Source organism: Antechinus flavipes, chromosome 6, assembly GCF_016432865.1.
Source record: "Antechinus flavipes isolate AdamAnt ecotype Samford, QLD, Australia chromosome 6, AdamAnt_v2, whole genome shotgun sequence".
Lineage (NCBI taxonomy): Eukaryota > Metazoa > Chordata > Mammalia > Dasyuromorphia > Dasyuridae > Antechinus > Antechinus flavipes.
Genome location: NC_067403.1, coordinates 1,397,651 through 1,423,056, shown reverse-complemented (window position 1 = coordinate 1,423,056; position 25,406 = coordinate 1,397,651). Strand labels below are relative to the sequence as shown.

Sequence of the window (25,406 nt, the reverse complement as noted above, 5' to 3'; positions counted from 1 at the left end):
TCAATCACACCCTTATTTGGCTGTATGCAAAACAGTCCCAATCCTTCCCTCGAAGCCTTCTTGCTGCCACCAACAGGTGGTGACTGCAATGGGGACATCCATATTCATGAGGTGCAAATAACTCCTTCTTGCAGTAGCTGGTAGTTTGGTATTGGGAAGATTAGCCAAGTTGGCCCATCCACTTGAAGAAAAGTGGGGAAGCAACAACAGAGGCAATAACTACAGGGAGATCTTGCCTCTGTCTGGATATTTTCCCTGATTTCCTCCAGTTCTTAGAGTGGAAGAACCTTGTGCTGGGAGTCCAAGGCTTGTGGATCTTACTCTACCATGAAACCATGGGACTTTGGGACAAAATATCTTCCATCAAATGAGAAGATTGGATTAGATCAGGAGTCATTAATTTGAGGTCCACAGACAGATTTCAGAGAGTCCATAAACTTGGATGGAAAAAACATCACATTTGAATTTTGATTAACTTCTAGCTGAAATTTAAGCATTTCCTTCAATTGTGAATGGAGGAAATGATGCAACTTTGTCACAAATGAATGGCTGATATTTTCATATCACATTAAAGTTATCATTTATGCTGATCACTACTTCAAAATCATCATATCTACTAATCTGCCATTAGCAAGCACATGATTTCTGTCTTCATGTCTACCTGTTGGCTTTCAATCTAATTGGTTTCCTTTGTAATGCTAGGTATTTTATTTAGGGTATTAACAAATATTCTGAAAGCATTTTGATAGACTTCATCATTTTCCCAAAAGGACTCCATGATACTAAAAAAAGGTTAAAGCCCCCCCAATAACAATAACAGCCTAGATTCGGAGCTCTCAAAGATCTCTTCAGCTTTTAACATCCTGTGCCTTGTTTTCTGTGATCCTTTCCAGCTCTACTTCCATAAATTTCTAATGGTAGTGGAATGGATCTTCTTTCTCACAGAATCTCTTCTTACTCAAAGCAAAAGAAGAATGCACCAAGCAGATTGCTTTCAAGTTAACATTGGCAGAAAACTCAGGTCCACATCGAGATCTCATTTTTAATAACAGTGATAGGGTTCTACATATCAGGGGCTTAAATAGTGAGATTAGGCAGTTGATGGCTTCTCGTGATTGGATGTATTTTATATTAGAAAACCTGGATTCTGGTCAGAACAACTTCCTACTAGCTTTGTGACTTATTCATTTCCTGTTCATTAAAAGGAGAATAGAAAATACTTCACAGAATCACAGTGGGGTTCAAACTGAAGAACATGATAAAAAATATAAGCTATTCTATTTAGGACTATCATTGTATTATTATTCAAGGCGGAGCCATTCACATAGGCAGGCTAAGCAGTCACCAAGTTGATGAACTCTGAGGGGCACCAAAATGTCCTGATTCCCTACACAGCCATCCGATATTCCCAATTAATCTCCTCCTTTTACCAGGCATTTTAATTAAAATAAAGCATTTGATTTCCTGGAAGCATTAGTGTATATCCAAATATATAACACTAGGGGTCACTATGTTAGGTTTGTAGTTTGATTAGACAGATTTTTAGAAGCCCCTATTTCCTAACAATTCTGCCCTTGGATGTTTAGTTATGAAACAAGAATGACTCACAATTATGATCCTAATTAGTGAAAATTCTCTAATTGTGGGCTAACAGGAGGTTGGGATACAGGCCCTAAATTAAGGAAGGTTATTTTTTTCCTGGAGTAGATCCAAGGTCTTTCCTATTCTCTCCTGTCATAAATGAAGGAAAACCAGAAAATGCAAAAAAAAAAAAAAAAATCACCAGGGTATGCCATTGATATTTATTACTTAGAAATAGGTACTAGTTACTCCTATGGACACTACAGCAGGGAGCAGTGGGAAAGACTATCAATGCTTCCTTGCCTTTTTGCCCCATGTTCCAGCCATCTGTGAAAGAAACTCCACTACCCCTTGACGCCTGCTCCTTCAGCTTTCCTGTGGATCTGAGAAAGGGACTGACCATGTGACCACTTTAGTCACAGTCTGATTGTTGTTCCACATATGGGGGAAGTCCCACCATCTCCCTCCTCTCTGGGCATTGTCTCCTATTTGCCAAGGAGGGGGTAGGGGATGAGGAGAGGAGTCTGCCCTCCAGTTTTGATCTCGCATTAGCTTCTTCTCTTCCCAAATTAGGAAGAAATATGACCTCCAAGGTCTTTGGGTTCCCTTCTAAGGCATCCAGTATGAACCTTGTCAGAAATACATTTACAAAAGGAAAGCTTTATGTCATTAATCAGTTATTTGTTAGGGTCGCCCAAATGAGAGCAGGAACCCAAGGGAATGATTGTGGAGAAGTCTGAGGCAGAGGAGGGAGGACACTGAAATGAAGGGCAGAGGAAACATCAGTTTTGCTTATTAATTTTTTCCATTGAGCCAGGTCTGACACAGATTTGCATGTGGGAAAGTTATTATGCTTTCTAGCTCTATCTGCTTTTACTGTTTTCTAACATTCTCCATTCCATGATCTATGTTTATTTACAACTTTAACATTCTAGGTTCAATGTTCTAAGGTCCCTTCTAGTTCTACGAGTCTAGGCTTTGACGTCTATAGTTGTCTACATTCTATGGCTTTGTGAGTCTGATTAAATCACAGCCTAAGGCATCTTTCTGCAAGGAAATTCCGTTATAATAATTATTTAATGTTATACAAATTGGGTTTAATTTCTGATAGCCCTCTGAGATCACTCTTTTATCTTCAGTTACTTGATGTGAAGCCCTGGAGGAGGGCTTACTCTTGAGTTAAACTATAAGTCTGAATCTTAAGAAAGATCTAGGACCTGATAGTAGCATTCAATGTACTGGAGGGGTTTACCAGGGCAAAATGGACTGTGCCCTAGATGGCAGAAAGGGAGAATCAATACCTGAATGTGAGTGTAATGAGGAAATTGAGGACCTTTCACTTGATAATTCCAGACCCAATTTCAAGGGTCTGTTAATCATTAAGGCTCTGGGAAGGAGAAATTTCTAGTAGAAATATCTGATCTCCTGAACCTTAACTGCTTAGAGAAGAATCTAACTGTTCAATGACCTGAAGATATTCTAAGAGGTCTATAAACTGGCTGATCTCTATTTGTCGAGGAAGCCAAGGTAAACTAAATCTTCTTGGTTATTCTAGTTTAATCAACTACTTACCTCTAAACAAATCTCCTCTGTGTGGGGGATTATATGGTTTCTTATAAAATCATTAACTAAGGTAGAATGATTCATATCTAGTGAAATGAAATAGGGTAAACAGTTGTAAGCAGTTGCACAACTGACCATCATAAAATTCAGTTCAAAATTTAACAAGTTCATGTTACTTCCAAGCATTATTCTTGTGGTCACAACAATATAACTCATTTCAATCTCTGTGGAAAGAACCTCTCTAGACTGTCTGAATCCCATTTTAGAGAAGTTCACTTCTTGCAAGATTCTAAGAATAAACATGTCTATTCTTCAATTGAGATATCTCTGAGTATCTGTAAAATGGATTTGCCATATCACACAGATGAGATCTAAGACACACATTGGATTGCCCCTTTCAAGAACTCTTTAAATGTATGTTCACTGAGTACCTCAGAATTAATGTGGGATTCATGGGGGGGGGAGGTTGGAGTCGGTAGCCATTATACCAATGGCTACCTGTTTAAGGTAGCAGATCATCTCCAATACCTTTTCCCAAAATGGGCCCTTAATATTTTACACAGGCTCCCAAACAATTAGAATTACCTTTTTTGCTTGTTTGTTTGTTTGTTTTAAATAAAGGCCTGGGCATGAAAAAAAGTAGACAGGGGAAACCTCTCCATATAAAGCCTTATGGAATGACAAGGTAAAGTTGTAGAATGCACCAAATTACCCCCACACACACACACCCTGCATCCAGAAAGAAACCCTAACCCTGTTTGCCTGTTTCCTCATCTATCAAATGAGCTGGACAAGAAAACGATCAATCACTCCAGTATCTTTGTCAAGAAAACTCTAAATGAGGTCACAAAGAGTTAGACATGTCTGAAATGACTGAAAAGCGAGAGTTCACAATGTAGAAAACACAAAGCAGAATCATTCTAAAGCTTGAGAAACAGAAGGACATATTTATAAGACAAGAATATAGATGTGAGGTACAATTTTACAGGTGTAATGTATGTGAGTTCTATATAATCACACTAATAATTTTGACCATAAAATATGCAGAGATGATTAGAGTCATAAGTCTTCTAGAAAAGAAAAGAAAAATTATATATCATGGTGCAGAAAAAAATTGGAAAGTAATACATGGAAAAAAAATTGCATACGAAGGGCAAAGAACACGTTGAGAGATTCTATAGATTCCAAGTAGATTGTCAATCCCAAATTTAAATCACTGACAAGTGTCATAATTCAATTCCTGAATTTCTTTAAAAATGTTATTTATATATAAATATATATATACATTTATACACAAATACACATGTGTATACATAGATATATATATTTATATGTTTATATACACATATATGAGTATAAAAAAAAAAGATTTTCGAATAGCTGGGGAAAGCATTGTGAATAGGCCAGAACTATTCCTAATTTGTGAGAATTCAGATGAAATATTGGAATAGAATGCTCTGGAAAGCAACAGAGATTATGTTGCATCCTCAAGCAGCACACCCTGCTAAGGCAAACCTAATTACCAAAAAAATAAAAAATGGGCTTTCAACCAAAGAAATCTGAGATGAAATATGAAAGCAAGACTCCTCTTTATGCCCTTTCTGCTGACTAAGACAGTGGTTCTTCAAGAGAGCTGCCATGGTAAAGAGGAGAACTGATGCAAAATGATTCTGACTTCTCCACTGCACATCCCCATTCTACTGCTGGGGAGGAGGATGCTTCAGGGACCCAGCTGCCCAAGTGATGAGCGGGAGTACTTACTTATCATAGTAGTGCCGCCGGCCAGGGCTGCTTTGGTGCCTTGGTAGAAGTCATCCACAGATGTCATTCCCTGGAAGGGCTTCTGTAAGTATGTGTTGACATCAATTCCTCCAGGGATAACCATCCTTCCATTGGCCTCAATAGTTTTCACTCCACCAGGAACTATTAAGTTTTCTCCTATTTGTCTATAGACAAATAATAGAGATTGTCTCAGAAGATTGAAGTAAAAAAAAAAAAATCAGTTGATCAACAATCTAATTTTTGATACAATTACTGGAGAATGTCTCCATCATTTGGATAACCCCAAAGAAATACCACTGAATTTTAACTACATTTAAAAGTACTTTTACACAGATTTAGTATCCTTTGTGATATAAATTCACAGATATAGAGAAGAAACTGATTTAATTATTATTTTTCTATTTTATTATTGATAGTGTTTTTTCTAATTACATGTAAATATAATTTTTAACATTCATTTTAATGAAATTTTAAAGTCCAAGTTTTCCTGTTAGGTTCTGCACACATATATTGTATCTAGGATATATTGTAACCTATTCAACATGTAAAGGACTGCTTGCCATCTCGGGGAGGGCATGGAGGGAGGGAAAGAAAAATCGGAACAAAAGTGAGTGCAAGGGATAATGTTGTAAAAAATTACCCTGGCATGAGTTCTGTCAATAAAAAGTTATTTAAAAAAATAAAGTCCAAGTTTTCTCCCTCTCTCACCATCCTCTCTCCTCCCAAAGATGATAAGCAATTTCATATAAATTATATAAGTTACATCATGTAAAACTTTCTGTATTTTTCATGCAGTGAAAAAAGAAACAGCTTGGCACACACATACACACACCTAGTTTGCAAAAAGAAAAAAATAAATAAATAAAAATAGAGAAATTGAAACAGCATGCTTTGACAGGCTCCACAGCTATTTCTCTGGATATAGATAGCATTTTCCATCACAAATCTTTTGGAATTGTTTTGGATCATTGCATTGCTGAGAAGAGCTAAGTCTACTGGAGTTGATCATTCATTGCAAAGTAATGCTGTGCTCTCCTGGGTCTCCTCATTCACCTTGCATCAATGATAAAGGGATTTTTTGCCAACTCGCCAACCCCCTATTGTTGCAGATGATAGATGGTTCTAATCCTAGCTCTGTTACTATGGTACCTTGAGAAAATCGCTTAATTAATTTGGGTCCCAAATTCTTTACTTATAAAATAATGGGATTGGATGATTTCCTTTCCAACTCTAAAGCTTCTGATCCTAGGACATTGTGGACCAAAGGATCACTAGGTATCGATATCCTCATGTAACAGAGTAACTGAGATACAATGTGTGTGGGTGGGAGAGGAGAGGAGGGGAGGAATCTAGAATTGGGAAAAAGAGAAGTATGAGAAAAGAAGACCATCGGGTCTGCATTCCAGTCAAAATAGGCTAGCTACTCCTTGATTTCAACAGTTTCCCACCTCTCCATTGGCATAAACACTCACATTTCTAGAATGTATTTCCTCCTCAACTTCTCTTAAAATTCTTGATTTGCCTCATGATTCACCTCAGAGGTCTCCCAGAAGCTTTCCTAGACCTTCCGTGGATAATGCTGTCTCCCTAAGTCATTGTATTATACTAGTACATGTATTCCATTTACCGATTTGCATGTTACAGCACAATTTAATCTATTACCTTGCACACAGTAGGTCCTGAACAAATGTTTATTGGTTTGAATTCTCTCTCCCCAGTACAATGTTCTACTGGAAGACAGAGACGATCCCATCTTTTTCCCCTTGGTTGTGAAGCTTTCCTAGACCTTCCGTGGATAATGCTGTCTCCTTAATTCATTGTATTATACTAGTACATGTATTCCATTTACCAATTTGCGTGTTATAGCCCAATTTAATCTATTACCTTGCACACAGTAGGTCCTGAACAAATGTTTATTGAATTGAATTCTCTCTCCCCAGTACAATGATCCACTTGAAAGCAGACACGACCCCACCTTTTCCCCCTTGATATTCCCAGTACTTCGACAGATTAGGAAGTTAATGAATGTGGGTTTAATTAAATTGAATGAGAAAGAATAAGAATAAAAACAGGAATAAATGGTTTAGCCTTGGCAAGGGGGTTAGGCAATGCATTAATAAAGCTCCAGGTTCAGGAATATCTAAGCATATACCCCACACGTACTGGGTGAGCCATTTAATCTGTCTTCCTCAATTTTCTCAATTATAAAATGAGGATAATAATATAAGATTTTTATGACAGGGCGGTTGTGAATGCAAAATGAGGTCATCTTCATCTAATGCTTAGGACAAGGTCTGAAACAGAGGAGGCTCTTATTAATTATCTGTCTCCTTCCCCACCCTGAGACTGGATTAAAGGAGGAGAAAATAGACGAAGACCCAGAGAATCTTCTGAGATGTTCAGGGGAGAGGCAGAAGTTCACACTGATGGCCTTCAGGAAAACTGATAATGTGCTGAGAGAGGAAGACAGAGCAGAGTTTGGGAGAGAGAGAAGAGAAAAAGGTGGGGTTAGAAGGAAAACCGCCCCCCCCTTAAGGGCAGGGATGTACTTCTGGGAGATATCATTCACAGCCAAGGGGCAGATAGGGGTGAGGAGGGATGGAATACCAATACTGGGGTTCAGGTCGGGATGCTGAAGGCTTGGATCAGCAGGGAAGGAAGCCCAGAGTTCCAGGAGGCTTCAGAAGAAGGGACAGCTCATGCAAAAGCCCACTGGGGTCAAAACCCCGATCTAGGAAGACAATTTGGACAGGTGTGTGTAGAAAAGATAGGAGAACAGATAGGACAGAAGCAAAGGTACCAGGTAGGAGGCAAGTGACCTTGTCTAGGTGAGAGGTGAGAGGCAGTGGCTCTATGAGTGGGAAGAAGGAACCAGATGCCACAAGAACTTAGAAGATTTGTAGTGGTTGGCTAATAGAAAGGAATGAAGGGGAGGCAAGAACTGGGGATAATTATAAGGTTCATGACCATTGGTCCTCTGCTAATCTCAACCCCCAGCATTTTCCTTCCCAACGCTTATTCCTAAACCGATGAATAACTGTCAGAGAAAAGTCAGCAGCATGGGGCTGCCTCCAGAACCATGGAATCTTATCTATTGCTGAAGAATTCCTGATTTTGATCTCTAAGGGACCCGTCGCCATCTCCCAAACCTTCCTCTCTTCTCTTTCCCCCAAACTCTGCTCTGTGTCTTCCTCTCTCAGCATGTTATCACAATTTTCCTGAAGCCCATCACTGTGAACTTCTGCCTCTCCCCTGGGATGAAGGGAGACTGTGAGTGAAAGTCTGCATTCAAGGAAGAAGGGATGGAGAGAGAGTGAGGGAGAGCCACAAGGACTGGACACCAGGAAGTCCAATAGGAATGGCCACGCCCAGAGCCTTCCTGCTGCTCTGGCCCAGGAGGCGCTGCCAGTGTGAGGGAGCACAGCTCTACGGCAAGGGACACTCAGGGGCTTGTTTACTGCTAAGTCTCCTAATGTTTCTCTCTGACATTATACATGTGGGAAATTATACATAAGCTGCCAAGGGGAAGGACTAAAGCTCTTCAAAGGAAGACATCATAGTCACTACATTGGCTCATATGTAAAATGGGAATAATATCAACTCTATTCACATCATAGCATTGTTCTGAGGATCAAATGAGCTAATGAATTCAAACTATAACCATGAAGAGCTAGATTAAAATAAGCTATTGTCTCAATATTATTCCATGCCCCGGGAGCACATATCCTCCAATGCAAAAGGCAAACTGATGGCACTGGGGTGGTGCATTCTGGAGGGGGGCTTCGGGTCAAAATTAATGGTATGGTGAGCAAGTCTGGCCTCTCAGAACCTTATGTACTTTATTTGTTGTATAGAGGCAGGGACATTCCCACCACCTGCCTCACAGGGCAGGGTCAGTGTGAGAGAACTGCTTTGGAAAACCATTAAACTTGGCATGAGGGGCTATATAAATAGGAACAACGATAATAATTATTAGTAGTACTAATGTCTTAATATTCTAGCAGCTACTATTATTTGTAAATCAATCCAGACATCACTGTGTGAGATGCTCTGGGGGTTAGGGGGTTGAAGAAAGAGCACAGAACTCAGTTCTCACTTCAAGGAAGCTCGTGTTTAGATGAGAGGGGATTGGTAACACTGAAAAGCAAGAGAGGATGTAGAATAGTAGTGGATACAGAGTCCGGAAAGTGAGGTTTAGACCTTGGCTTTGCTATTTTACTGCTTCTGTGTAAAGTCACTCCCCTTCCCTGTGACTCACTTTCCCCAAGGGGTCTTCCAGCTCTGGGTTCCATGATCCCAAGGACCAAAGCAGGAGGAACTTTGTTTAGAGTGCTAGGCACAGAACCAGAAAGAGCTAAGAAAAAATTACTAGCTATGTAAGCCTGAGCATGACATTTAACCTCCCAGTGCCTCAGTTTCCTTAACTGTAAAATGGAGATAATAAAAGCTCTTATCTCCCAGGGTAGTTTCAAGAATCAAAGGAGATATAGTTATAAATTATTAGTAAATTTTAGGCAGCTAGGTAGGAGATCAGAAGACTTGAGTTGTAATTCTGCCTTATATAGTTACTGGATATGGCCTTAGCCAAGTCACTTAACCTTTATTTGCCTCAGTGTACTCAGTTGTAAAATAGGAATAATAATAGCACCTACTTCTTAAAGTTGTTGTGAGGATCAAATGACAAAATATTTATAAAGCACATAGCACTATTCTTGGCACACAGAAAACACTTAATGAGTCTTTTCTTTCCTTCCTCTTTCCTACCTTTCCTTTCTTTTCCTTTCTTCCCTCCTTTTTCCCTTTCTTTCCTTCTTTTTTAACTTCCTTCCCTTCTTCTTTACTTCATTCCCTCCTTCCTTCCTTCTTTTCTTCTTTTCTTCCTTCCTTCCTCTTGTCCATCCCTACTCCCTCCCTCCTCTTCCTTCCTTCTTTCCTTCCTTTCTTTCCTTCCTTCCTTCTTCCTTCTTTTCTTCCTCCCTTCCTTCTTTTCTTCCTTCTCCTTTCCTTCCTTCCTTCCTTCCTTCCCTCCCTCCTTCTTTTGGGCATTCACAACATGGACTCTAAGGGATTAGAGAAAGATATTTTGTGACTTGGAAATAATTAAGAAAGGATGAAGGGAAGAAGAAAGGCGGGAAGCCTCCTAGGATAGACAGAATTTAGGTCTGTAAAGAGGAAGAGGAAGGTATTCAGAATTAGGGAATCAGCAGCAACAGAGGCAAAGAGAGCAAGCTTTTTTCCTGCAGATAGTAATGGGGAAGCAAGCCTGGAAGTGAATATATGCTTGGGAGGGAGGAGCTGGGGAAAAGACAGGCTAGAGAGGGGAGGGTGAGCTATCCCTAATTCCACTCATCATAATTAACATGTGTCATCCTGCCTCTGAGTCATTTTTAATCCAATCAAAATAAGCAAAGTTCCTAACCAAGCACTGACTTCTGAGCTAAGGGACCAGATGGAGAGCCTGGTCATGAATTATGGATTGTCTTCAGAATTGCTCTGGGCATTTGGGAGGAGACCTAGAGAAATGAGTTGGTGCATCTGGGCCTGAACATTGCTAGTGTCAGGGCACCCCCACCAATGTCCAGAGAAGCAGAGGATTCCTGGCAATTTGGGGGTGAGTTAGGATCATTAAAAAATGCCCCATCTTTTAGGAGAGGTCTTGTTGAGTTCAGAAAACTCACACAAGATTGCTTCTCCTCTTTGGTAGCTCTGCTCATAAAAAGGATGTGTACTTTCCCTGAACTTCAGGTTATATGGAGCTTCTCTTCCACTGCCTGGACTTTTTAGCTCTGGACTCAAGGACTCTGCGCCATCCCCCTTCATATTTCCCAGAACAATCAGCACAGAGTCATACACACACACACACACACACACACACACACACACACACACACACACACATATATATATGAGATTCATTTAACCTGTTAAATGAATGAATCCATTAATTAATTACCCAATTAACTGAGCTATTCCTGCTATCCCAAATAGTTCACATCATTATAATGGATCACATTTATATATATATATTTTAAATTGTACTTATTACGTTTGATTTTCCAAATAACACAATGGAGTCATACTATGAAGTCAATGGGCACGTAGCTATCCCAGAGGAGACTGGTATGAATTGAATGACATGAGTTTTAATTTTTCTGAGTGGTCAATAGTCTAATTGTTCAGTCGTTTTCAGTTGTGTCCAACTCTTCTTGATGCCATTTGAGATTTTCTTGACAAAGATACTGCAATGGTTTGACATTTCCTTCTTCAGCTCATTTTACAGGTGAGGAAACTGAGGCAAACAGGTCACACAACTAGTGTCAGAAGCTAGATTTGAATGAACTCAGGAAGAAGAGTTTTCCTCATTCAGGATTGGCACTCTGTGCTCTATGGGACCACCTAGCCGCTGGGCAAAGGACTGAAGGTGGGAGGCCTGAAGTATGGATTAGCGAGTGGAGAGTAAAGGGGAGGGTGATCTTTTGGAAAGCTACTGCATTAGCCCAGCTGAGTCATGATAACTTCCTCTACCCAGGTGGTAAGTGTGGGGATGGAATCAGGATATTTGCAATACTCTAGCAGGTGTCTTAGTCCAGATTATCAATTTAGCCTGAGATCCAGGGAGTCATGGAAGGAAGTGAGCAGTACACACGCATTGGTGAATAAAGGGTCCCCTGGGAATTGACTTCTTCTCTGCCAGACCTTAATCTGCAAATTCTGCCAAATTCCTATAGCCCTGTGAAACACAATATAGTCATTTTATATTTGTAATCCTTTCTGTCCAAGCTTCTAAAGCTATCAGGCACATTTTGCTTGTTTGTGCTTTTTTTACATTTTATTTTTAACTTATGGGATAAAACAAGGATTTTTATAACATAATATGATAAATACTTCTAATAAATTGTACTTCTAATCTTAAGGAAGTTAGATGTTATGGTAGATAAAGTGTTGGGCCTGGAGTCAGGAAGATTCTTCTTTCTAAATTCAAATGTTATCTTTGGGATTCTCCATAAGTCACTTAACTCTTTTTGCCTCAATTTCCTTATCTGTAAGTGAGCTGAAGAAGCAGCTGGCAAACCACTCTGCCAAGAAAACCCCAAAAGGGGTCATGAAGAGGACCATGTGACTGAAAAGAATTGAACAATTCCTAATTTTCTTACCAGCTTTATCCCATTGTTTGTTCTTCTTCTGTATTCCTCTTTCATTATATTTACTTTTGGACATTTTTTTAACTCTCTACTAGATTCTAAATATCTCCAGAGTGGTAACAATGTCAAATCCATCTTTATATTTACTTCTGCATAAAGCACAATAGCCCACATCTAACAGACCCTCAATAAATATTCATTAATTTGACCTTCCTTTGATAATCAATTCTTTCTGTTGAGTCATCATGGAATCCCCAAAACCAGAAAATGGCTTCTTATGCTGATATCTCTGAGTTGGAACACACTCCCTTCTTTTTCTTCCTCACTTGGATCCCCGGGTAATTCTTAGTCTCTTCCTGATCAAATATAGACCAGGAAATTCCATCCCCCTGGACACCAACTATAGTTCCTAAACAGTCAATTGCTAAGAGAGGGCCATCTCTGCTGTTATAAACACTAGCAATTCTTTAATTTCTTTTCCTGATATGTATATGGGAAAAAAGAAAAAAACAAAAAAACAAAACAAAACAACTGAACATCACATTACCCAGCCTCAATCGCTCAATCTTGCTTACTTGGATCCCTGGGTAATTCTTAGTCTCTTCCTAGTCAAATATAGACCAGGAAATTCCATCCCCCTGGACACCAACTATAGTTCCTAAACAGTCAATTGCTAAGAGAGGGCTATCTCTGCTGTTATAAACACTAGCAATTCTTTAATTTCTTTTCCTGATATGTATATGGGAAAAAAGAAAAAAACAAAAAAACAAAACAAAACAACTGAACATCACATTACCCAGCCTCAATCGCTCAATCTTGCTTACTTGGATCCCTGGGTAATTCTTAGTCTCTTCCTAGTCAAATATAGACCAGGAAATTCCATCCCTCCTGGACACCAACTATAGTTCCTAAAGAGTCAATCGCTGAGAGGTCCATCTATGCTGTTATAAACACTGGCAATTCTTTAATTTGTCTTCCCAATACTCATATGGGAAAAAAAAAAAACAACAACAACAACTACTGAGCATCACATTACCCAGCCTCAAATACCTCTCAAGAGCTTTGAGTTACTCCACAGATCTTTGAATGTCAATGAAAGGAACAAAAGCGTAAAAGCCAGAGAGATAGCCAACCCCCTGTTCTAATATATTCAAATTGTCCAACATGGAATCTATGTATTTTTTGCCCTATAAATCTGACAGTCGTTTCCATAAGTAATAACAACCACAATCTATCCACAAGAACAAATTGTCCTGAATCAGTCTTCATTTCTTGTCAACAAAAAATAAATATAGGTATTCATCTAAATACTAGTCTAAGTAAAAAAAAAAATAGTTTTATATACATACTTTTATCCATACATGCATATCTATTTATATGTACATCTAAGCATGTGTACATGCTCATTTACACATACATATGTACATAACACTTGTATGTATATATGTGTAAACATTTTATATCTATATGTAGCTTACATATATGGTATATATACATATAGATAATGTATCTTAAGTAAATTAGAATTCAAGAATACATATATATGTATATAAAATGCATCACTATATTATACTTATACATGCACATGTGAATATACATAAACATGGGTACATGTTCACATGAACATACTTGTGTGTGTATACACACACACACATCCCTGTATGTGGTAGTGTTTGCATAAACATATATAATGATTAAGTAAACTAGAGTTCAGGAATTATATATACATATATATATATACATTACAGATATAATTTATATATGTGTGTGTGTGTGTGTATACACACACACACACACATATATATATATATATATGTGTGTGTGTGTATACACACACACACACACATATATATATATATAAAACACTGAACTAAATCAGAAAAGTTATCAAAGTATTCTGTTTTGATCAACTAACTTTATAAGTCCATCTTCCAAATAGAGGTCTGCATAGAAGGATTGGTCGTCATTGATAATTCTTCCTCCTTTAATGAGTAGCCGGTCACTCTGAAAAAAAAAAAAAAAGAGCAAAGGAGATAATGTAACTGGGGTAGGAAGCTAATAAGCATTTATTTAAGTCACCTTAATCTGAAAAGTCCTGCAAATCTTTACTTCAGTGACAGAGCACCATCAAAAGAGCAAATGGGACAAGTTTGCATCTTAGAAATAAAGGCTTCCTCATTCTTTGTCTGAGATCACCCTCCACTCTCCCTTCTCTGAACTTTTGTACTCACAAGTCAGAATCGCATCAAATTACATTTCATAGAACATATAAGGGGCCTTAAAACACAGAATATCGGAAGTCAGAGCTGGAGTTCCAAGGACATAAATCAGAGAATGCTAATTCAAAAGGCATAGAATGTTAGAGCTAGAAGGGATCTTCTAGCTCTTAGAAATGATCTATTATAACCCTTAACCCCCAACCGTCTCTCCTGCTTTATGTGGAAAAGCACACAGAATATATGGAAACCATCAAATACTCCAGAGATCAAAATGAACATAATTAGGCAGGAAATAAGGATAGAAACATAGGTTGGTGTTAATTGTGGAGGATCTTGAATGCTGTTCAAGGATATAATCATTTTATTTTTGTTAACATGGTATCTTTATTTATTTTACTAGTGATTTTTTATTAACATGTAGATGCTCTTTTATTAATGATTAATAAATAGCCCACTATTGGTAAAAAAAAAATGAAAAAGAAAGAGTAAACACTGGCATGATCCTCAGAAAATAGAGTTAGGGAAAAATCTCCAGTGTATTGGATGGCAGAATTTTTAAAAAGGATATAGACAAATTTTCACACAGGTTGAGATGACCTGAGTGGCTTATTATGGACATGGTGGAATGGGTCTTATTTGCACAAAGATATATCCACCGGAATGACAGCTTAGGATCATTCTAGTAGGTGAGCATCATGATGATTAATGAGAAGGACTCCACCACCAATGGACTCAGGGGCCCTCAGACTCCACAATCTTCCTAGCAGGGATGAGGAACTAAAGCTCTTCTTTCTTTAAACCACGTGAGTTCATACCCTTTCAGCACCCACTGCTAGGAATATTCTAATGCTACTACTTTTACTACCTTTATTGCTACTGCTATTACTACCATTACTGCTCCTCCTCCTACTGTTATTGCTACTACTATTATTATTGCTGCTGCTGCTCCTCCTCCTCCTACTATACTGCTATACTACTATTTTACTACTACTACTGCTGCTGTTACTACTATTACTACTACTACTATTACTACTACACTACTACTACTTTACTATTCCTCCTCCTCCTATTGCTTCTATTGCTACTACTACTGCTGCTACTGCTACTGTTACCACTAGAATTTATATAGCACTTTAAGACTTACAAAGCCAATCTTATTTGATCTTTATAACAACTCTGGGGAGTGTATATTATTCTTTCTGAATTCAAATCTGACCTCAAACACTTACTAGCTGGGTGATAGTGGGCAAGTCACCTAACCTTTCTTGCCTCAGTTCTTCATCTACAAAATGAGCTGGAAAAGGAAATGATAAACCTCCAGGACCTTTGGACCCCGGATGGGGGAATGAAGAGATGAAGACAATTGAACAACAACTTAACGACAATTTTACAGATGAGGAAACTGAGGTGAAGAGCATTTACCCGGCTTGCCAAGGATGCATTTCAATGAGCTATCTTAGAGATGATTTGAATTCAGGTCTTTTTTATTCCAGGTCCAGGACTCTATCCACTGAACCAGCTAGCTCCTAGTGAAGCTCATCTACTAAGTCCCAAAGGAAATCAATGATCAAAAGGCCATGATTGTACCAAACTATTTTAGCAGCCCCTTTTGTGCACCATACAACTGGAAATGGAGTCCATGCATGTCATTAGGTGGACTGTCTAAGAGCCTGGGCACATGAATGTAATGGAGTGCCAACTGGGCACCTCACATTCAATCCCTGATGTATAAAAATGCTCCTGATGCACTTTATGTTGCTCTGTTTGATCCTCCCAACAGCCCCAACAGGAGGACAGGTGCTACCATTCCCATTTTATGGAGGAAGAAGCAGAAGAGCTGGTCTGCAAAGAGTTTGGCCTAAGGTCACAGAGAATTAAGCAGTGAACTTGAGATCAGGTCTCCAGCCCCATGGTCAGGGACTTCTCTTGCTAGGCCACATCATACCTTCTGAGCCAAAGTAATACAAATATTCAAAGCCTGGAGGCTCGAAATTGGGAGCCATCTTGTCCAGTTCACTCATTTTACAGATGAAAAAATTGAACCCCAGGAAATTACTCAGCAAGTCTCCTGTCCACCTCCAGGACCTCTGGATCCCCATGTGTAGACAGACACAAAAGAACCTTTGAAGTTCTTCCTGGCTCCTAAGTCCTCACCCCCTGATCCTAGTTATCAGAACACACAGAAACAACAAGATTCCTGATTTGGGAGATCCAAGAAGAGCAAAGAAGAGCAGGATGGCCATCCACCTCCTTCAGCCAGCCGTCCACCTCCTTCAGTCGGCTGTCCACCTCCTTCAGCCGGCCATTCACCTTTCAGCCGGCCTCCAGAGGAGAGCCTTTCTGGCTGCTGACTAAAAATCCTACAATTAACCTTGGCAAGGAGAAATGCTGGAGAAAACACAGAGAAAAGAGCACATGGGAGCTGCTGACTAATAGCCCTGACCGCATCTTCTCCTTGCCCTTGGAAAAGCTTCCAGTCCCCAGCTTCTCTCTGATCCCCAGTGAGGCATGAGATTAGAAGGGCCCTTGGGACCTCCTTCCTGGGTGCCTGGCAGGGAAGCCCCTGCTCTGGTCCCTCCTTTGGAGAAAGAGAGGATGATGTCATGGTTAGAGTGCTGAAGAAGGGGCAAGTCATGGACCCTTTGGACCTCAGTTTTGTCATCTGGAAAACGAGCATTCAGACTTCTTAAGGAGAAAGATTCCTTTCACCTCTAAATCTCCGACCCAAATTGTCCCGGACTTAGTTCCTGGGGGACACAGAGAAGGCAGTTTTCTCTTCCGAATGATTTCTCCTTCTGGCTTAATGCCTTGCCCTTCTGCTTCCCTTCCCCCACAGTGATCCTATGGGCGTTTGCCAAGTGGATAATCCCAGGGACAGAGGGAACTATATAAAGCACCATAGAAAACTGAGCTGTCACCCTCCTCCCCCTCCTACTCCTCAGCAGCAGCCTCCAGCGCCAGCCTCATGGTGCCAAATGAGCCGCCTCCAGCCTGCCCTGTACTGGTGGGCCCTTTCACCAGGGGCCTCGCTGACGTCACTTTCCTCAAAGCCAAACGCTATGTTCCCCCCAGACAAGAGGAAACAAGGAACTTCTCCTTGTCGCCACATTGCAATTACCCACCATGCTCCGTCCTGGCTAAGAAAGAAAATCACTTTCTTACAGAGTACTTTTGTTCTCTTAATAAACATTTGTTTTTATGCTGAATGCAGTTTAAAAAAATCAACACCATCCTTTAAGGCTGCAGGAAGGTTCCTGCTGTGACCCTGTCTGTTCCCAAGGAAAGAAAGGGAACCTCCTTTATCCCAGTACTCCAGGCTGAGATGCTTGATCAGTTCTGGGCTCTGGTACCTCAAGATTTCCAGTATCTGGAATTTTCTCCTTGAATCTTCTCTTCCCACATTACAAACAGCAACACTCCCCCATGCTTTAGCAAATGCTTTTATGACTTATAAAGTGAAAGAAAGAGACAGAAAGAAAAACAAAAACAAGGAAAAATAAAAAGAAAGAGAGGAAGAATGGGAGACTATCAGAAAGGGACAGAGAAAAAGAGGGAGAAAGAAAGAAAAGAAAAGGAAGGAAGAAAGACAGAAGGAAGGAAGGAAGGAAGGAAGGAAGGAAGGAAGGAAGGAAAGAAGGGAGGGAGGGAGGGAGGAAGGGAGGAGGGAGGGAGGAAGGAAGGAAGAGAGGAAGAAGGGAAGGAAGGGAGGAAAAAAAGAAAGGAGGGAAGAAGGGAGGAAGGAAGGAAGGGAGAGAGGGAGGGAGGGAGGAGGGAGGGAGGAAAGAAGGGAGGGAAGAAGGGAAGGAAAGGAGGGAAGAAGGGAAGGAAGGGAGGGAAGAAGGGAAGGAAGGGAGGAAAGAAAGAAAGGAGGGAAAGAAGGGAGAAAAGGAAGGAAGGAAGGGAGAGAGGGAGGAAGGAAGGAAGAAGAGAGGAAAGGAAGGAAGGAAGGGAGAGAGGAAGGAAGGGAGGGAGGAAGGAAGGAAGAAAGGAAGGAAGGAAGGAAAGAAGGGAGGGAAGGAGGGAGGGAGGAAGGAATAACTACTACACATGGGACAAATCTAGAGCTCCTTGGCCAATCAATAACTATTTTTGAAGCATATAACCCTTTTCCGAGCACTGAGCTAGGTGTGAGAATACAAACATAGAAGTGACATCGTCCCTGATTCCAAGGATCTTACATCCTACTTGAGGAAGTGAGGTACAAACCAAATGCAGTGGAAATGGTGCCAGAATCCAAACAACTTGGATTCAAATTCTAACTGCCAGTTGTTATGCGTGTGATGTTGGATAAGTCAATTAATGTCTTAGAACTTTAGTTTCTCGTCAGAAGGATACTCATTCACAGATGAGTAAATATAGAATATTAAAAAAAAACAAGTAAAAAGGGGGACAGTGATTAATAACTTAATCCTTAATAACTAAAGGATTCAAAAAGGTCTCTTAAAGGAGATGGTCCTTCAGCCAAATTTTGACTGGAGTGAGGGACTCTGAGGTCAGAAAGTGGGCATTTTGGGTCTGGGAAAACAGCTTAGCTCAGGCTACTGCAGACACAAAGGGGAATCAAAAGGAAATAATCAAATCACATCCACTCTACTGAAGAGGGAGGCTGCAAAAATGTAATTCAACTAAATAAACTTTTTTTAGATGCCTAGTGAATTAAGCTGATAGTTTCATTGAGGACTAAGGCCCACTGGATAAGAGAGGACAAGGCAAACTCACACTTCCTTTATTCAGAAGTCTCTTTTCTGACAGCCTCACCAATCTGGAAGACTGCCAAAAGCCAGGAGGACTCAAAAGAGGTCAGTGATCAAGCAAAATAGCTGTCACATACACTCACCCATCAACGGCTCTGTGTGCTCTTTCTGGCAAAATCTAGAGAAGATTCTGGTTTACTGGCTTAAGGTTTCAGTCACTGCCTCGATCATCCTCTAACCCAAGTCAAGTCAATAGTGAATTTGCATAATGATATACAAACAAAAGGAATTAATAAAATCTATTTGGAAAATTAAGAGTGAGAGGAAAAATCAGTCACCCCACATTATTTATCCAGTACCTGTTTGTGGCAACACCAGTGACCCTTTATCAATTATAGGTTCTTTGCTGAAAGGTAGTGTTAAGGTGGTCAGGGTAGGAAGACATCACAGGATCATAGTGAAGGGAAACATAGGATTTGTTTGGTCCAATCCCCTCGTTTGCTAAATGAGGCTTTGGAGACCCAGAAGGCTTAGCTTCATTGTCCAAGGTGACCCAGTGGAAAGTCACAAAGCTGGAGTTTGTACCTTACTTTTTCTGGTTCCAAAGTCACTTCTAATTCTTTTACACTCTGAGGACTATTAGGGCTAGGAGCAAAGAAATGAGAGTGGGCTCTTGATTGAGTCTTGGATGCATTAGCCAGAGGAAGTCACCATCAGAGTGTACGTATAACATCTATCTCTCTCCCCCACAGTGTGAACATTGCTCTAAGACTATTTATTGGCACTGTGGTTTTCATGTCTGAGCCCCATGTTTCATTTTGGTCTCTGAGCTCAAGAGAAGATAATGAAATTGCATTTGTTCTTTGTAAAGTGTTGCTTGCCCCTTTCTGGGAACTTTCTCTTACCCTTGCACTGAGGTCCCATCTTGGATGCATTCATGAAGAGACAGGTCATGGAGAGAAGGACTCATTCCTTGCTTTCCGTGTACCCTTGATGCCAATACCTGCCTCCGTACATTTTCTCTGGCTGAAGCGAACAGGAATCCTCTTCCTCTTCTCTACCACGAACCTGCCTATTCTTCAAGGTCCAGCTCATTCCACAAATCTCCCTGAATTCTGTAGTCTCACTGTGATGTTCCCCTTTCTTGAACTTCTAGAGCGATCACCTCCCAGGCTGTAACACAATTCCACACTTCATTTCATGCTGATGTATTTTAGTGCCTTTTTCCTCCTTGAGAGTCTCCTATCTTCAAGTGATCTTGACAGGAAGGATTTTTTCTTCTTTCTTCCATCAAAACAGCTAGGATGAGGCAGACCATACACCAGCAGGCTTATCCCCATCCCCATGCCATCCAGGAAATCACCATTGTCCAGTCTCAGCTCTGCTCCCTTCTGTTTTGGCACTTCCTCTTACTGAACCTGTTTCCTCACCTCTAAAAGGAGGGGATTAAATTGGGTAATCTCTGAGATCTCTTTTAGCTCTAAATCCTATGATTTTATGAGCCCATTAGGAAGCAAAAGTGATATTTTTTGAGCATCCAAAACATGCCACAAGTTTTTTTGGGTTTTGTTTTAATCTCAGGAGGGAGAAAACAACCACTTCTCATCTGAGTCTTTGGACTGTTTTTACTTACTGTAGACACAGGTCTAATCAGTCTGGGAAGCTGATGCTCCAGTCCCAAATAGATTAAATGCACCAGACAAAAATCAGGGGAAGGGTAAAAGGGGCCAGGAAAAGCCCCCTACAAAGCAAGAAGTTGATAACTTGACCATGAAGGAATCAGCAATGCAATGGAATGAGTTCTGAGCCTGTGGCTTGGAAAACTGAGTCCCCGTCACCACTTGTTCTAGCTGTCTGGTTCTGACTACTTAAACTCACTGACATTCAGTTTCCTCATCCATAAAATCAGGATAGATCCTGGCTTTAGATTTGAAAGAGACCTTGGCATTTTTCTCTTATGATCTGCATGGAATTGCAGCCCTCCTGTGATAATAGCTACGTGTCTACTAACAAAATCAGAAAGGCGGGGTGCCCGGTAGTGCCTTTCCTGCTGAATGGACAAATTACAGGTGGCGTTGTCGTGGGATGGAAAGCAAGTTTGTGAACCAAGATGGCTTCCAATGAGGATGCTGGGCTGAGCTCTTGTAAAAACAGGGGGAGAACAGCAGGCATGCGTCCACTTCAGAAATCCGAGGAACGCTACCCTCACCCATAAATGAGGACTTGCTTTGAACAATGATCAAAGGAGACCTCCCAGTAGAAATGGATCCATTATTCACTGACCAAGTCAAAGAAGAGAGAATCCCTACTCCGCATTCAAGAGAATTTTAAGTGCAGAGCTCTAAGGCATGCCTTGGAGAACAAATACAAGAAGAAAATTTGAGAACTGAAAGGGACTTTATCAGTCATCTGGTCCCCCATCATTTTTTAAGATGAGAGAAAAAAGAAGTAAGGAAGATGAAGGTAAAGATCATACAGCATTACTAGAAGGGCTCTAATGTAAATCCTGGCCTTTTGATACCAAACCTAGCATGCCCTTTTCACTTCACTATTCTCCTGGAGTGTACGGTCCAGGAGGCATATAATACTTTCCATTTCTGTAACACATTTTATGGCCACAAAGTATTTGATGAGAATTACCTGATTTGATCCCCAAAACAGCTTTCCAAAGTTTGCACAAGATTCACTATTCTTGTTAGTAGGACTATCACTGAGGCTAAGAGGAGGAAAGATACATAGATAGGAAAGCCAGGTCTTCTCACGCTGATTTTACTGGTTTTCTCACCACATTGTGCTTGACATTTACTTAAATAAATTTACTTAAATAATACCAAGTCAGAATATGACCGCTGCATCAGAGAAATCTCAACGAATCAAAGAACTATATGCATTCAGAGTGTGAAGTATTTTCTGGGCAGAGTATGGTTGGGGCTGAAAATGGGAGGAGGACTACTAGAAAAATATGAGGGAAACTTATAAAATTGGGAAGTTTCAAATCCTATAAGGTGCTAGAAATCCCAGATTTCTGACAGCCATTTTTCTATAAACAATGCAATTTTTATTTGGACTTTGCATCCAACAATAGATTCAAATCCCAAATCTGCCACTTAATCTCCAAATGAGCATGTCAAGAAGGAAAAAAAAAAACAAGTATTTATTGCTTGTAAAATGTCAGACAGTGTGCTAATTGCTTTACAAATATTACCTCATTCATGTGATGCTCACTCACAAAGATTCTGGGAGGTAGGTACTATTATTATCTTGATTTTACAGTTGAGAAAAGGAAAGTTGACCAGTTAGTGACTTGCCCAGGATCACTCTGCTATTGAATGTCTGATACCAAATTTGAAATCCGTACTCTCTCCAGTGTCAGTGTTCCATCCACTGCTCTACCTAACTGCCATTGGAAAGCTAGAGTCACGTCTCATACTATTTTTCCTCCCTCCCCCTGAGTTTTTCTTCCTGCCTTGTCACCTGCTGAACCCTTTATGCAAGACTTGAAACATAGGAGGTTATCAGTTAATATTAATTATAGCTTTGTTTTAATTCATTCCATTAACAAAAGCATGCTTTGCTATTCTTCTGTTTGCTCCCTGATGCTCCATTTCATAACATCAAACCCCTCTTCGGTCTGACCTGAGTCCCCTTTTCCAACCTTGAGATATACTTCTACCCTTCACTTCTTCTGAATTCCAGCTGGATTGAATTGTGTCCTTCTCCTGCCTCCACCATTTTCACATCTCCATTCAAGCTATGTACCATGGCTGGAACAGCCTCCCTCTATCTCACCTACGTCCAGCTCCTGACGTTCTCTCTCTCTTTCATGGTCTAGCCCAAGATCTGTCTTTTCTCTGAACCCTTCCATCTTTCTCTCCTTACATTTCTCACACATCATCATCATCCCTGGGCCACACTCTCATCAATCATGCTGATCTGTGTCTGTATCTTTGCACCCCAAGCTCCCTTTAGGCTGTAAATTCCTTAAGAGTGGCATTGATGGCTTTTCCATGCATGGATCCATCATCCTGAGCGAGATGCTTTGCACCATATAATGAGTTCTTAATGTTAACTGAAAGAAGTAAAGAAGCATGTGCCCTCTCCCTTAAAGCCTTCTCTGAATTCATCATTTAGAAATTCATTCACTGAATACTTTGTTCTTATTTCAGTATAGACCTATCTCATTCTAGTTTGTGTTATACTGCTCTGTGCCCCCAGGGTCACCTTCTCATACTGGATTGCCCAGGGCTTGTTGCCACTGACCGGGATTTCAGGGCCCCTTTCTGAGGGCCTTGCCCAGAACAGGCTTTGACCATATTTCCAGGTAAAGTCAGATCTTTGAAAGATTCTACCCCACACAGTCTGATAACTGATGAAAATCATGTGCTAATTTATGTGACAACTGGTAAAGTTTATACATGCTCATTACTATTGATTTCTGAAAACATCTGATATATTTCCTGCTTTGACACAATATGTTTATATTTATCAATGCTTTTACTGCATTATCTTGGACAGTGACTCAAAAAATGGCTACTGGGATGAGATGATATTTAATGATCATAGTGTATCATCAGAATCATTCTATGTGATGCATGAGATCCAGTCTCCAGTGATAAATGGAAATGAGGTCATGTCTACAAGCAAAAATCTGTTCCTATTACAAGAGCCAAAAGTCAGATCAACCTAAATCTAGATCTAATGGAAAGACTCCTAAATCACAGTGAGCACAGAATTTCATCTCAGTTTCCTTCTCTGTACAATGAAGGGCTTAAATCAAAAATTCTCTGAGGGTCCTACTTCAACTGTGAGTCTATGATTCCAAAAAAAAAGGTAGAATTTTAACAATGACTTTGCATAGACAGTAAGAGACTATGACTTTCATTATACATTTCCTATCTCAATTCCCTGTTCCCCTTCCCCCTGGACCCAGATAAGTGCTTCAATAGATAGAACACTAAGCCTGGAGTCAGAAAGGCCTGAGTACAAATCCTACCCCAGATGTTACCTTAGTCTACTGGAGAAAGAAATGACAAACCACTCCAGTATTTCTGCCAAAAGAACCCTGGAGAGTGTAATCCCCAGGGTCACAGAGTCAATCACAACAGAACAACATTTACCCTGAATTACAACACTGACCCTGTAGCAAATCCTACTCTAAAGGAAAGAATTCTACTGTAACTAAGGACTTGAGATCTTTTAGTTCACTTAGTCAAGTCCCTTCTCTCTAGGTCTCATTTTCCTCATGTCTTAAAACAGGTGGTGGGGAGGGTTGGAAGAGGATGATCTCTTGGGTCTTCCATTTAAGACAGTCTAGGTTCTCAGTTCTAAAATTCACTTTAGAGCAAACATTTGACATTCCCTGTCCTGAGACTCCCCAAGTCTATAATCTATGATATAAGAAACAGTGTTAACATTCTACACTGTATGTTCTAAGACCATGTCCAGCTCTAACATTCAACAACCTATATTCTACAGTCTTTCTAGATCTATTACTCTGTTTTCTAGTTCCCTGTTAGGTGATACAAAAGAATATACAATTGGTGATATAGTTCTGAGGAACTTAAAAATCAAGATGAGGAGTTAAGATTTATAAATGATATAAAATAGTCACACAACAGTTGTAGCACTGAGTGAAGCAGTGGATTGTTTGGTACAGCCTGATTTGGTCCAAGAGATCTGAGACAGGAAGATATGACTGTAGGCTGGAGTGTTTAAGAAAGATTCTCAAGGTAGTACAAAACAGATTCGATAGAGAGAAATGACTTATCTAGGAAGAAAAAGTAATATTTCACAAAAATATGAATTAGGATAATGAATCAACATGCATTTAATAAGCACGGAACATGTGCCAAATGCCATGCTAAGTTCTAGTGATACAAAAGCAAAACTAAAAATGAGATTGTGCCTGCTCTCAAGAAGTTTTCATTCTAAAAAATCATGTATTCTTTGTGACTCTAAATGTTCAAAAAGGAGTTACAGGTAGCATGTGTAGTTTAACATAAGAAACAATTTTCTATGTTATTTACTATATTGACTATGTTTCAGCTGAAGGAAAAAAAAAGCAATGTAGCAATTATTATTTCAGAAAAATCAAAAACAAAAATAGACAAATAAAAGAGATATTTAATGAAACTATATTTTGCTAAAAGGAACTATAGACAATGCAGAAATATTAACTATTTTACAGAAAATTTCTCTAATAAAGGCTTCATTTCTCAAATACATAGGGAAGTGTCAAAATTTCAAAATAATTGAAGAAATTAGAGTAGACAATGAGGAAACCAAACTATCACTCTTTGCAGATGATATGATGGTATATTTAGACAATCCCAGAGAATCAATTAAAAAACTATGTGAAACAATGAATAACTATAGCTAAGTTGAGGGATATGAAATAAATTCATGTAAATCATTGGGATGTGTGT

General features: G+C 39.8%; 1 protein-coding gene across 1 annotated transcript in view; it reads right to left on the bottom strand.

Annotated features, from left to right (window-relative positions):
• CRMP1 (collapsin response mediator protein 1) overlaps nt 1-25,406 on the bottom strand; it is a 70,802-nt gene that overhangs the window by 29,862 nt on the left and 15,534 nt on the right. The window contains 2 exon segments of the mRNA XM_051964270.1: nt 4,906-5,090; nt 13,984-14,072. Of these exon segments, the coding sequence (XP_051820230.1) occupies nt 4,906-5,090; nt 13,984-14,072 (274 nt within the window).